The 12,967-nt window shown below is 42.0% G+C and overlaps 1 protein-coding gene across 1 annotated transcript in view; it reads left to right on the top strand.

The window, feature by feature from the left end:
• The window catches only part of wnt3 (wingless-type MMTV integration site family, member 3), a 32,660-nt gene extending 20,381 nt beyond the window's left edge, over window positions 1-12,279 (top strand). The window contains exons 2-4 of the mRNA XM_058407314.1: window positions 2,255-2,496; window positions 5,492-5,757; window positions 8,182-12,279. Coding sequence (XP_058263297.1) covers window positions 2,255-2,496; window positions 5,492-5,757; window positions 8,182-8,661 — 988 coding nt within the window. The 3' untranslated portion in view covers window positions 8,662-12,279. The remainder of the gene's footprint in view (window positions 1-2,254; window positions 2,497-5,491; window positions 5,758-8,181) is intronic.
• The last annotated feature ends 688 nt before the right edge of the window (window positions 12,280-12,967 follow it).

The following is a 12,967-nucleotide window of genomic DNA, read 5'->3' as shown; positions in this document are numbered from 1 at the left end:
TGCGAACACAGTCTACATGGAACATGAAAAGGAAAACCCTTTGTTATAAGGAATTTTTATGGGTTCCCCCAGAGGTACAAACTGAAGAACACTTTGAGAGTGTAACTACATGCGATCTACAATTCCTTATTCACAGAGCGTGTCCAAAACCACACCCTTTCAGGCAAGAATTATATAATTTGCCAACGTATAGCCTGGAGGTCTAGTGGAGAATGTCCAACGTGCTTGTGAAATCCCGGAATGCACTGCAATACACAATAAAATGTTAAGTTTAGCACCCTAAGGGCTCTTTAGTTTAGTCCCTTTGGGGAATTACTGACAGTTTACATTTGATCAATCAGGAAAAGCTTTTATCCAGAGCGACATGCAATTGTTGAAATCCTAAGTATAGGAAAAATAGTACAAATGATAGCAATAACTGTAGTAACAGTAAACATCCTAGGTGTTGCGTGAAAGGCAAAGTATTTAGAAGGTTGCTAAAGGAATAGGCATACAGCTTGGATGTTTGGAGGGTAGGAAAAAGATCATATCACCTCACCATCTTGTGTTTAGACGTCATAGAAAGACAGGACTTGAAGAACCTTTAAAGGTTCTATGTAGAATTCCCCATGAAGTGATTTCCCTTTCTGTAAAATATCTCTAGGACATTAACCAATGAAGCCTTGATGTACCCTGGGAATGGATTTGGAAAAGAAATATATCTTTATAACTAGAAATCTTTACATATTAATAGAATGAGCCATTTTCCTTTTGTTAGGATAGTGCTTAATTATATTTTGTTAAAAGGTTTGTGTGAAAGATTAACTAGAGTACTTTAAGGAAACTATATAGGATTGATATCGATATTGGCTGATAGTCAAGGTTTTTTGTTTATTGGTTTATTGGTATTGACTGGTATTATACCATCTCTACATAGAACTTTATCATTTTTATTCTAATATCTAAAGTATCATCTAAAGGTGTACAATTTTACGATAATGCAAACTAATGACACAGATAACTTGCCCTCATAAGTTACATGATTTTACAAATCACGACAAAACTGAAATACAAACCTTAGAACCATGAATACTTTAAGCTAAGATGATAAAAGTATGTATTTAATCTGTATTTGAAAGCTACAGAGCTTAGTAAGATAAGAAGAAGAAAAAAACATCTTGGGTTGTACTGCTTCAGGATATCAGCAAGATACAACGGAGCAAAATCCTTCAGAGCTTTAAACATCATCAGTAGGACAGAGTAATCTGCTGGGAATGTGGTGATAGTGACTAGCTGAAGTTCACTTCAAATAAAATTAATCATTTAATGCAGACCTCAGGCTGAGTCTAATTTTAGAAAACAAGCACAGAATATGGATGCACAGATGGGATTTATGACGATGAACCCATAGCCGATTACCTCTGAAAGAGGGTGTGGATGGCTTTATGAGGGAAAGACAGAGCTTGTTTAGTGCACCACAAGGAATAAACAATAAGTCAAAAACATCTCCGACACATTTCATTGGCAAAGGTAACAACCCGGTTAATAAGGGTGCAGTTGTGTTTGAGCCTGTCATAAGAGAAGCATGTTAAAACACAGGCAACATTTTTTTCCAACCTTTTTTTTATGCTATGCGTTATGTCAGGCAGAAGAAGGCAATTAAAATGAATTAGTTTCTGGCATGCTTGTTTCAGTGCAGCGGTACCAAGGCCATGTTTAGGCAGATGCCCAGTGCTTGAATGAGCATTTCAAGTGCATTTTCTTACAATTCTTCTGTCAGCTACTGCACAACTGCAACACACTTGTGGTCCAATCAAGATGGACATGATCCAAAAGGCTGACTCAGTCCTCAGGTATCAAAGTTATCAAAGCAGCAATGATGCGCCAAATTAATATGAGCTCGCAGGAAAAAAAAGATGAGAATAAAGGCACTTTCGTGAGATGACTTCAAACAGATGTCTGTGGGTGAACCTGTGTGCTAACATCAACAGTCGAGACAATGCTGTGCAAAGCGAGCGCAACTACAGTGTCCTCTAAGGGCTTTGTTAACTTTTGCTCAGTTTACTGCCATCCAAACCTCATTATAGTCTTTTATATCCAGCAAGAATTACAAAAGATCATAAAACTTGTTTATATAAATCATAAACAGGGTGTGTTTCAGGTTGTTCCACTATTCTATCCCTCAAAGCAATACTCCTTGCACATCTGCTGCATGTATCACCAGTTCTAAAAGACTTGATTCTGATGCATGTTTTTCCCCCTGTACCTTTCTCAGGTCCCTTGCCCTGGGGCAGCAGTACTCGTCTTTGGGCTCTCAGCCCATCCTGTGTGGCTCCATCCCTGGTCTAGTGCCCAAGCAGCTGCGCTTCTGCCGCAACTACATTGAGATCATGCCCAGCGTAGCCGAAGGGGTCAAACTGGGTATCCAGGAGTGCCAGCACCAGTTCCGAGGTCGCAGATGGAACTGTACGACTATAAAGGACAACCTAGCCATCTTCGGCCCTGTGCTAGACAAAGGTACAAGCTGTAGGACTATTATCCAGTGTGAAAAGGAATTGAGTGGGTATCCCAAATTTTGACATTTATGGGTTAAGATTGATTGCTCAGTGTTAAAGAAGGGTTGCTAGGTAGCTTTGGGCTAGTTTGAGAGTTTGTAGACATCAGACATCAAAAACATCTTGGGTTGTCTGGATTTTTTTATCTATTCAAATAAGATACAATCTGATAGCTTCAGACAGGATATTAGGTAGGAAATATATATGTTCACATCTGAAAGACCAAGGATGTGCTTTATATTGAAATTAATATCCATTTTTTGAAACAAGCATGTGAATGTACAGCTTCCTTGATTTGAATTTAGCTCTAGCTTTAATTACATAACTCGTTTAGGTTCTACAGATATGTCATTGTTCCACAAATAGCACATTGCAAAAAGGGTGAAAAGCATTTGTTCATTCTTTAAACACAAAACAAAAAGCAGAAACCAACAGGGAAGCTCGAAAACTGTGCACCGTGCTGTGCGATAGCGAGCGAGCCCCAAGCCGAGGTGGCCTGTCCTGGAGGGTGAAGAGGTGCAGCCCTCTGATCAGAAGCAGTGTGTTAGCTTATGTGTCAGGAGGGAGCCGGTCAGCGAGTGCGCGAGTGAATGAGAGAAAAAGAGAGGGGAGGCCAAATGAGATTACAAGCAATAGAAAAGGGCTGGGGGGTTCCGCTCAACCCCTACTGTGCGTGAAGGCCGGTATGAGCCATCTCAGTGTGCCTCTTACAGCCTGGCTCCCACGAACGGCCCATTCACACGCCCTTTTGACTGTGTCATGAAAACGGCCTGAAAGGGAATCTCCCATCCTTCCCCATCATGGAGGGAGCGAGGTAGGGAGGGGTGCATGATGGGCAGAGGGAGGCCTGGGGGAGAGGTCAGAGAGGCCTGAAGACAGGGAGGATACTAATAAGGTAGTGGTTTTTGAGAACATTAGGGATGGCTGTTTGTTAATTTGAGGGTTGATTTAAGAAGCGGGACGAGAGGGAAAAGGAATTAAAAGGGCGAGAAGGAAAAGGTGGTTGGTATGTGTATCTGGCTGTAGAGGTGGAAGGGGAGGTGGGGGTTGCTCCTGTTGGGAATGCCAGGCCGGCTCTGGGCAGAGCTAAGCCGGGCTGTGGGGGTGCGGGTTGCTGGGTCCTTTTGTGTGGGTAATACAGTGTGACACCACGGAGACAAAGGAGGATTCATGGGCTCAGCAGGTAGCGGGAGCAGCTCTGCGTTTGGCTCGGGGCCACGGCTCCTGGGGCCATCGGCTCACAGCGCTCTGTTGTAGTCGACCCAGCTGGGCCTGCCAGAACCGACTTGGCCTCAATCAGGCCTCCCACCCTGAGAGGTGTGTGCCCAAACACACAAGCATCAGGAGAAATGAGCAGTGTGTGTTTACGCTCTTTAGAACAATAGAACATAAAACAAAATATGTGCATATTCAGCAAATCTTCTAGGAATCCAATGGAACCGCACACACAGAGCCATGCTGAAAATTAGAACTTGGTTCGAGCTATATCCTGTTAAGAAATACATTGTTTTGCAAACAAATTTTCATGAAATGAGTCATGTGTGACAGCTGAGTAGACTAGGAATAGCCTTTGCGTGACTGCATAATGGATGGCATCATGGGAAAGTCACCTTATTCTGATGATTCATGCTTCCTGTCTAGCCAATAAGTGATCACATCCCTTACCTTTTGTCTCTTACGTAACACTGTAGTTTCTGCATAATCTTATGCAATAACACAGGTAGTCATCAAAGAATGCAAAAGTGAAATGTGAAAGAGATGGTGTAAAACGAGCTGAAAAAATTTACTGTAAAAAGTATCCTGAATTTCTCAAAAGTTTCCTGGATTTATAAAAAGGTACCTATTGGAAACGTGTAAAATTCCTGAACTTCTAAAAAATATTTATTGGGTTTCTAGATATTTGTAGTAAAAACAAGGGTACCCGTGGAAATATCCGTAAAATTCCTGAATTCCTAAAAAGATATTTGCTTCTGAAAATATCCCGCTGGAAACATGGCTAACATTTCTGAGTACCTGCAACAGTTTCTGGGTTTCTGAAGAGGTTCTTTTCTGAGTTCCTTAAAAAGCACCTGTGTTTATGGTAATGTTCATGCGGTGGAAACAGATAAAACTCCTGAGTGCCTAAAGAGGTTCTTAAAAGGTGTCTGCAGAAACATGCCTTATGTGGGCTCAAAGTGTCCTTATGGCTAAACCACATTTAAGTCTGTCTACAACATGACAAGCCAGAGATCTTGTAGTGCTGGAAACTTCGTATGTTCTCAGGATGGTGTGTGCATGTGTCTGCACATGTGGGACATATAGGAATGAGTGGTGTGATGGGTGGGAAAGGTGGCTGTGATAGCAATCAGGCAGTAGCAGGGACTTTTCACTTGACCGTTGAGAAGACCCGTGTTGTAGGTTCAGTGGCCCCTTAGGGGCAGAGTCCAGATTAAAAGTGGAGAACCACAGTAAGTGTGCTGTGATTGTGAAACAATGGTGTCCGGTTACGTAATAATCTGTTGCATTCAAACGAGGAGTAAATCCATCTCTCAGCACATGCCTTCGCAGAGCAAATGTAAAAAACCCATCACTGGTTTTCACCCCATGTGGCCTCAGGGGCTTGATCTGGAAAGCTGGAGCACCTTTAAGATGACACAGTGTCACTGAAACCCGAGGTAGCATTAGGCACAAACGACATGTGCAACAATTGAGACTGTCATGTCAAAGACGTGCCTGTCCTTAAAGTGAATTGATATTTCGGAGCACATCACAGAAAATGATCCGTGCCCTTGAGACACTGTCTGATGTGAGACTTTCAGTAGGATTGCAAATGGAAAATCAGGACCCTCAGGATACAGCACTGTCTTTTGGATTACTTTAAAAGCTAGCACCAATCATCACACATTGGCATCTGCTTTTCAAAGAGTCTTAAAAGTATCCTCACTTATGCTGTGTTCTCTCTTTATATCTTTCCCTAGCCACTAGAGAGTCTGCATTTGTCCATGCGATTGCCTCAGCTGGCGTGGCATTTGCAGTGACGCGGTCCTGTGCAGAAGGAACCTCCACCATGTGCGGCTGTGATTCCCACCACAAAGGTCCACCAGGTGAGGGCTGGAAATGGGGTGGCTGTAGCGAGGATGCCGAATTCGGAGTGCTTGTATCCCGAGAGTTTGCAGACGCCAGAGAAAACCGGCCAGACGCTCGTTCCGCCATGAACCGGCACAACAATGAAGCTGGACGAATGGTAAGATCTGAATCATGAAACGGCTTCACCTACCATACAGGTCCATCAATACAAAGGAACCTTAGGACCAGCACAGTAGATATCATTTGGGAGGTGGTTTATTTTCAAAATAGCACTGATATGGTAGTGTGTGGTGTTGTTAACAGTGGATCGAGTGCAGTAATAAATAGTTACAGATGAGTTACTACCTACCGTGCACCTAAATGTACCTGAAAGCATTCATTTAGGGACAAGGCAGGTGTATTTAATGAACTTTTAAGCAAGGTCAAAAGATTTTCCTTAAGGAAGGTTAAAAAAAGATTTGGCCAATAAGAGGTTTTGGAAGATATAAAGTACAATAAATGGGAATTAAGTGACTAAGACAATGAACAAAGCACTTCTTATTTTGTTCGTGGGTGGGACTCAGCCACAGCTCAAGGTGTTAAATGCATGACAGATCGACTGTCAAGAATTGCCTGATCTCTTTTCGGAGTGCCTTTTAGCCCCAAAAGAAGCATTTATATGTGAAATTACTGGGTAATTACCTCCCTGATCCTTTCATACCTCGCATGTCTCGCATCCCTGCTGAATTCCGTGACAGAGGTGTAAACGCAGTTAGTGGTTTGAGGGCGGTGGGAGGGAGGAGAGAAAGACAGCGGCAGAGCTCGGGATTTTCGCCCGTCAGCTCGCTGCTGGAGTCGATTAGCACTGAGGCTGCTGAGGGGCAATTGGCAAGACCACACCACAACACAGCGGCCCTTTGATCTGCGCTCGACAGGAGCAGCGAGGGACCACAGGGGCAGGCAGCGAGACAGGCAACCCTGTCAGGACCCCAGGCCACCCCACCTGCCTCTCACACGCCATTGTTCCTGAGTGGGCCACGGGAGATGCCGCAGGCCTGACGAGTTCAGGACATGATGTCAGAGGCCTTGGCTGGGCCCCGGGGGGCCCACAAACACCTGCCTTCCGCCACAGCTGGGGAATTCTGCAGCTAAATATAGCCAGGGAATTAAAGCAAACAAACCAAAACAAAGGCAGAGTGCCACTGGCATGCTCGCATGAGCGGGACTTCTTATAAGAATTATCTAACTGACTGCCTCTGAGCTCAGCAGCTGCCTAACACCTGTAGCCAAAACATGGCACTAAGCAAATGACCAGGGGTATTACAAGAAACCAATATAGGAGCATCTTCCACTGCACAAACCCAGGCAAGCTATATTTAATCAGCATTTGAAAACCATGATGAACATCATGTGTCCAAGTTCAAATTTTGAGGAACAGATGATGTACTTAGTACTTTATTGCATTGGGAACCAAGATTTGCTGCAACATAGCACACTTTAATACCTTCTCAGGCCAAAATCAATGGTTTCTCGGCTAACAGACCCCAGATACCTCATTACCTAATTTCAAAGCCTTTCATAAGCAGAGAGAACTTGGCTGCTGCTGCCTTCATGTGCTTTTCATATGGTTCTATGACCAATTTGCCAAGTCATAATTACAGAGTCTTTGCATTTGAGTTCCACACTAATATTAGCTGGTCAGCTAACTTGATTAATCAGTGACTATTAAAATGTTATATTTATAAAAATGAATTACTTACCATTGGCCACTGAAAGCGTTCTTTCCTCCAAACATAATGAAAGAGTCAGTAATGACACAGGCTTTTTGTCCTTTGTAAAGCTTTTGTTATTAACAAGGCTTGCTTCAGTTTTTTTTTTAAACTTTCAGTAATATCTTTGATTCCACATGTCTACGGTATTTTTACTTTTGCCAAAATGTTTCCTACTTTTTTCAGTTCTGGACGATTCCGTACATGTATAGACTTCCCAGGAAGAAACTTCCCAAAGTAGCCTCCAGGTTGAAAACTGGGGTTTCAAAATGACAGATTTGAACTGTTTTCCTTAAGGAAACACTTGTGCAGTTGGTAGGTTTGGAGTATGTTTTAAATAGCAAGCCAGTAACTATCCAGAGAAGAGCAGATAGGAGATGCCACAGAAAGTGTAAACCTTAGTTATGTAGGGAAAAAAAATAAACCAGTTGGGGGCAAGCATTATAGAGAAGTGATCAACAATGGGGTGGCCTGTTAACTAATGTTGTGGAACCTCCATGAAAAAAGTTCCTGTTATCAAATTTAAAAACCACCATTTTTGTATAAAATGAGACAAAATGCAAGTCACTCTGAAGAAGGGCAAAATGCCAGAAATGTAAATGTCATTGCCAAAGATGAGCTCCCCTTATTTGTAGGGATGTGCTAGCTTAGTGGTTTGGATTACTGATCAGAAGGTTGTGAGTTTGAATCCCAGGTCCACCAAGCTGTCACCTTAACCCTCATTGCTCAGTTGTAGAAAATGAGATAAATTGTATGTTGCTCTGGATAAGGGTGTCTGCTAAATGTCAGAAACATAAATATCCAGGCTCTCATATTATCCTTTTCTACCTCAGACCATCCTGGAGAACATGCACCTGCGCTGTAAGTGCCATGGCCTGTCCGGGAGCTGCGAGGTGAAGACATGCTGGTGGGCACAGCCCGACTTCCGCTTGCTGGGCGACTATCTGAAGGACAAGTACGACAGCGCATCGGAGATGGTGGTGGAAAAACACCGGGAGTCCCGGGGCTGGGTGGAGACACTCCGAGCCAAGTACACCTTCTTTAAGCATCCCACCGAGAGAGACCTGGTGTACTACGAGGGCTCGCCTAACTTCTGCGAGCCGAACCCGGAAACGGGTTCATTCGGCACACGTGACCGCTCCTGCAACGTGTCGTCTCACGGAATTGAGGGCTGCGATCTCCTCTGCTGCGGCCGTGGCCACAACACGCGGACTGAAAAGCGCAAAGAGAAGTGCCACTGTATCTTCCACTGGTGCTGCTACGTCAGCTGCCAGGAGTGCGTACGAGTCTATGATGTACACACGTGCAAATAAGGAGCGTGAAAAGTGCAGGGGTGGCAAAAAGAAAGAACAGAAGACTGAACGAGATAGGACTAAGTAGCCTATGCGTGTATACACACACACACACACACAAACACACATGCATACACACACTTACTCACAAGATTGTATTGAATACAAAACACACACCATGGGTAGTGGCACTTCGCTACCATGAACTTTTAATATCCTTTAATAACAATCGAGCCTCTTTTCTGGGAGAATTAGCTACCATGTGATTACCACTATCATTCCTGATGCATTCCTTTTTTCTTTTTTTCTAAACATTTTATTTATTTCAGCTGTGGTGTGTGAAAAGAGTGTAGCACATTATTACCTGAACCCTCAAAATCTTCTGGTATCACTTTAGCTCTCTGATCATCTCTCCTCAAGGCCTGGTGGCTGAAACTGTATCTGACCAACACACTCACACTGCAGCGACACGGACAGAGCTGGAGGGGGCTGGTGAGGGACGAAAGGGGTGGGTGATGGAGGGAGTGTGCTTAACTACTGATTATTCTGAGCCTGAAGTGCATCTAAAGGCTGGGGTCTTTAAGCCTGAATAGACTACTGATACTGACGTAATCCTCATGCTTTCCCTTAATGTCTTCCCTGATCCTGCACAGGTGTGCCATTTAAAGGAGTACTCCAACGTTTTGTCAACAAAACCTCTATCTACTGCATCTGTAGCGTACGTGTACTTACTACAGACAGGAATTTCACTGCATTTCTTTGTAGGTAAGAAGTAAAGAACTGCAAACTTCTATACGATGGAATATATGAGCAGGTGCTGAATTCAGGCAATCATTATTTAAAACGTGACGAAAGAGTGCAAACACAATGACATCTGATACACTGGATTCTGTTTATAAATTTTAGGAATAGTTCTAACTGAAGTCATCGAATCGTTTCGATATATGATTTAGAATTCACAGTTAAATAAATAAATGTTTTAAAATAGGTTCAATTAATAAGTGTTAAAATAGGTGACGAAAATATGCTAAATTACAACTGAATTCTTTTTACAGTTTATAAAAGGAAGGACAGTTTTTAATTCTTTCAAAAAAATAAAAAAAACTAAATAATACACGACTAAATAATAGAACCTACAATGGAAGTCGATGAATTCCATTGATTTTTCCAGATTTCTTTTCAGAATTTTCCAAATTCATGACTTAAATAGTGCAAAATTCTAACTGTTAGACTAATTCACCTATAATGTAAGTCTAGGGACAGGGTAAAATTATTAAATGCATGAGGAAATAATGGAAGTCTATGGAGAGTGAATGAATTCCGTCGATTTTTCAGAATTTTGCAAATTCATGACTTAAATAGTGCAAAATGATAACTATTAGACTAATTCACGAGTCCAGGGGCAGTTCATTTCTGCCTAGGGGTAGGGTAAAATTTTTAAATGCACAAGTAAATAAAGGAAGTCTATGGAGAGTCAATGAATTCTGTCGATTTTTCCGATTTGTTTTTTTTCCCAATCTCGCAAATCTCCATAAATTTGTTCCAAATTCATGACTTAAATAGTGTTAGAATAATTCACCTATAATGTAAGTCTAGGGGCAGTTGATTTCTGGCAGTAAAAAAAAAAAAAGCAAGAGTAAATAAAGGAAGAGACTCTATGGAGAGTCAATGAATTCTGTCATTATTCCAAAAAATTTCTTTCCACAAATTTCGCCAATTTCCATGAATTTGTTCCAAATTCATGACTAAATAGTGAAAAACTTTATCTGTTACACTAATTCACTTATAATGTCAGTCTAGGGGCAGGGTAAAAAATTTAAAATGCACAAGTAAACAATGCAAAATCACGAGTTGACATCAAATTATCAAATTGAGTGCAAAGTGTTACACCGAACGAATTTATAACGGAAGTTGAATGTTGTTTAGAAATTTGTTATACTGAATTTGATCAAACTCACTTATAAAGGCAGTCAGTAAGGGCAGTTGTTCGTGGATCAATCACCATTATTGCAAAGCTATTTGCAAATAAATCTGCTCTGAATCTATACGGTTTGTCTTTTTATGGTTATGACAAAGTTACCGGCCCTGATAGAACCCTGATGTTTCTATATTGTTACACAAAATATGTTGGTCAAAAAATATTGGAAACAAAACATTTACACTGCTTTAATCACATTTTAAAGATTTGGCGACAAAATTCAATTCAAATTCGTGTCTGAAGTGTGCAGACTTTCAGTTCATTTCTCATAAAAACTGACCTTCTTATGTATGGAAATCACACACTGAGGAAACGTTTGGACATACGTTTGAAAAATGTTGGAGTATTCCTTTAAAATTAGTCACAGGTCACTGATCTACACGTACAGAAAAAAAAACACCACCACACGCATGGACACTGCCTACTGAACATGTCCCGAATGATAGGGGTGGGGAAAATACATCCTCATTAATGGAAATGAAAATACTGCTGAAATGACTCGAATGCTACGATTTTAGCCGACTCTAATGTGATGCGTTTTCTGTTCTTCTTAACAAATATCTTTCATTCACGATGGAGGTGATTAGAAGGAAAAGAGCAGGTGTGTAGAAATCGACTACCTGTCTAAACAAAGCCAAAGTGTTTTCAGGTAGACACCAAACCACCACACACACACACAATCAAGCTTCATGTGCATCCAGAGTTACATCTAGAATTTAATTTGCACTTATGACACACACTGAGTAACAGGAATGAATGTTCTATATAACCAGCTAATCTTCTCTAACATCTATAGATCTGGGAAAGGGGGAGGATAAATTGGGAATTGGGAGACTCTCAAGTCAGCTGGTGTTTGGATATGTTAAAAGGCGACGTGGTCTGGGTGTCCTGACCCGTGTGTGTGTGTGTGTGTGTGTGTGATGGCTGACGTCGAGAGGGAGGGACGACAAGCTTCACAGACAAACAGACACACACACAGGGATTCATACATGTTCCAACAGTCCTACACATCCCATTCATTAAGTTTAACTACACAAGCAGAAGGTAGACATTAGCGTCGTCTCTTCGAACCCGAATCGCTCAACCTCCACATCCCCTTCCCACCAGAAGCTCCGCCCCAGCATCACCGGTCATTCCAGCACTCCCTTTCTGTTCCTCCCAGCCCGCTATATATCCAAAGTTTTGTACAAAGTTATTAATTCCCTTTCTTTCCTTGTTTGTTTTTGTTTAATTTTATCGTCTGGAAATGTTATGTTTTTATAAATATTATTTATTATACAATGTATATATCTGTATGACTGAACTAAGATTATATATTTGAAGAACGACTTACTGTCTCATGCTTCTGAATTCGGGTTCTACTTGATGGATAAACTGCTATATTACTGCTTTTTTTTTTGTTTTTAAACCTAGACCTACTAAAACACCTAAACTAACAGGACCATATTATATATACATATATACACACGTGACCTTACGTTACAAGCCAGTTTAATTTATTTTCCTCGTTAGTGGTTAAGAGAACGGTGGCCCAAACTGTTCCCAGTTTCCCACGCAGCTCTAATAAAGGGTAATGATCTTCCTCCTGGCTACCGCCTCAGCCTGCATGTAATCTGTCATTTCAGTGCTCAGTGCTTACGTCAGCTCCAGAGACGTGAAGCTGGGGCATCTCCTAACACCGAGAGAGAAGGAGGGAGGGAGGGGGACTGAGGGAGAGTAAGACAGAGTAAGGGGGGGGGCAGGGAGAGAGAGAAGGAGACAAGGGAGAGAGAGAAGGAAACATGGAGAGAGAGAGAGAGAGAGAGAGAGAGAAAACAGAGTGAAAGAGAGAGAAAAGGGAGACTGAGGGACTGAGAGACAGACAGAGAGAGAGAGGGGGAGAGAGAGAGAGAGAGATAGAGGGAGAGAGACAGAGGGAGAGAAAGAGAGAGAGGGAGACAGAAGGTGAGAGAGAGAGAGAGAGAGAGAGAGAGAGAGAGACAGAGGGAGAGAAAGAGAGAGAGGGAGACAGAAGGTGAGAGAGAGAGAGAGAGAGAGAGAGAGAGAGAGACAGAGGGAGAGGGAGAGAGACTCCAAGGGAGAGAGAGAGAGGGACACAGAAGAAGACAGAGTGACACATGGGGGGACTGAGGGAGAGAAAGAGAGAGAGAGAGAGAGAGATGAAAGAAAAACTCCAGCTTTAAATTCATGGGAATTCCTGAACACGACGCTGTTGGGGTTTTTAAACATTAAATCATACTGGATTCCTTTTATTATACAAAATGCAAAAAATCAGATGCTGTTCCACATGAACATTTTTTATGTAAGAGTTCAGATTTATTTAGGGTTTATCCAACGTCAAAGTGATAA

The sequence above is a fragment of the Hemibagrus wyckioides genome, linkage group LG13 (genome assembly GCF_019097595.1).
Source record: "Hemibagrus wyckioides isolate EC202008001 linkage group LG13, SWU_Hwy_1.0, whole genome shotgun sequence".
NCBI classification, from domain to species: domain Eukaryota; kingdom Metazoa; phylum Chordata; class Actinopteri; order Siluriformes; family Bagridae; genus Hemibagrus; species Hemibagrus wyckioides.
This window is presented reverse-complemented; position numbering and strand designations above follow the sequence as displayed.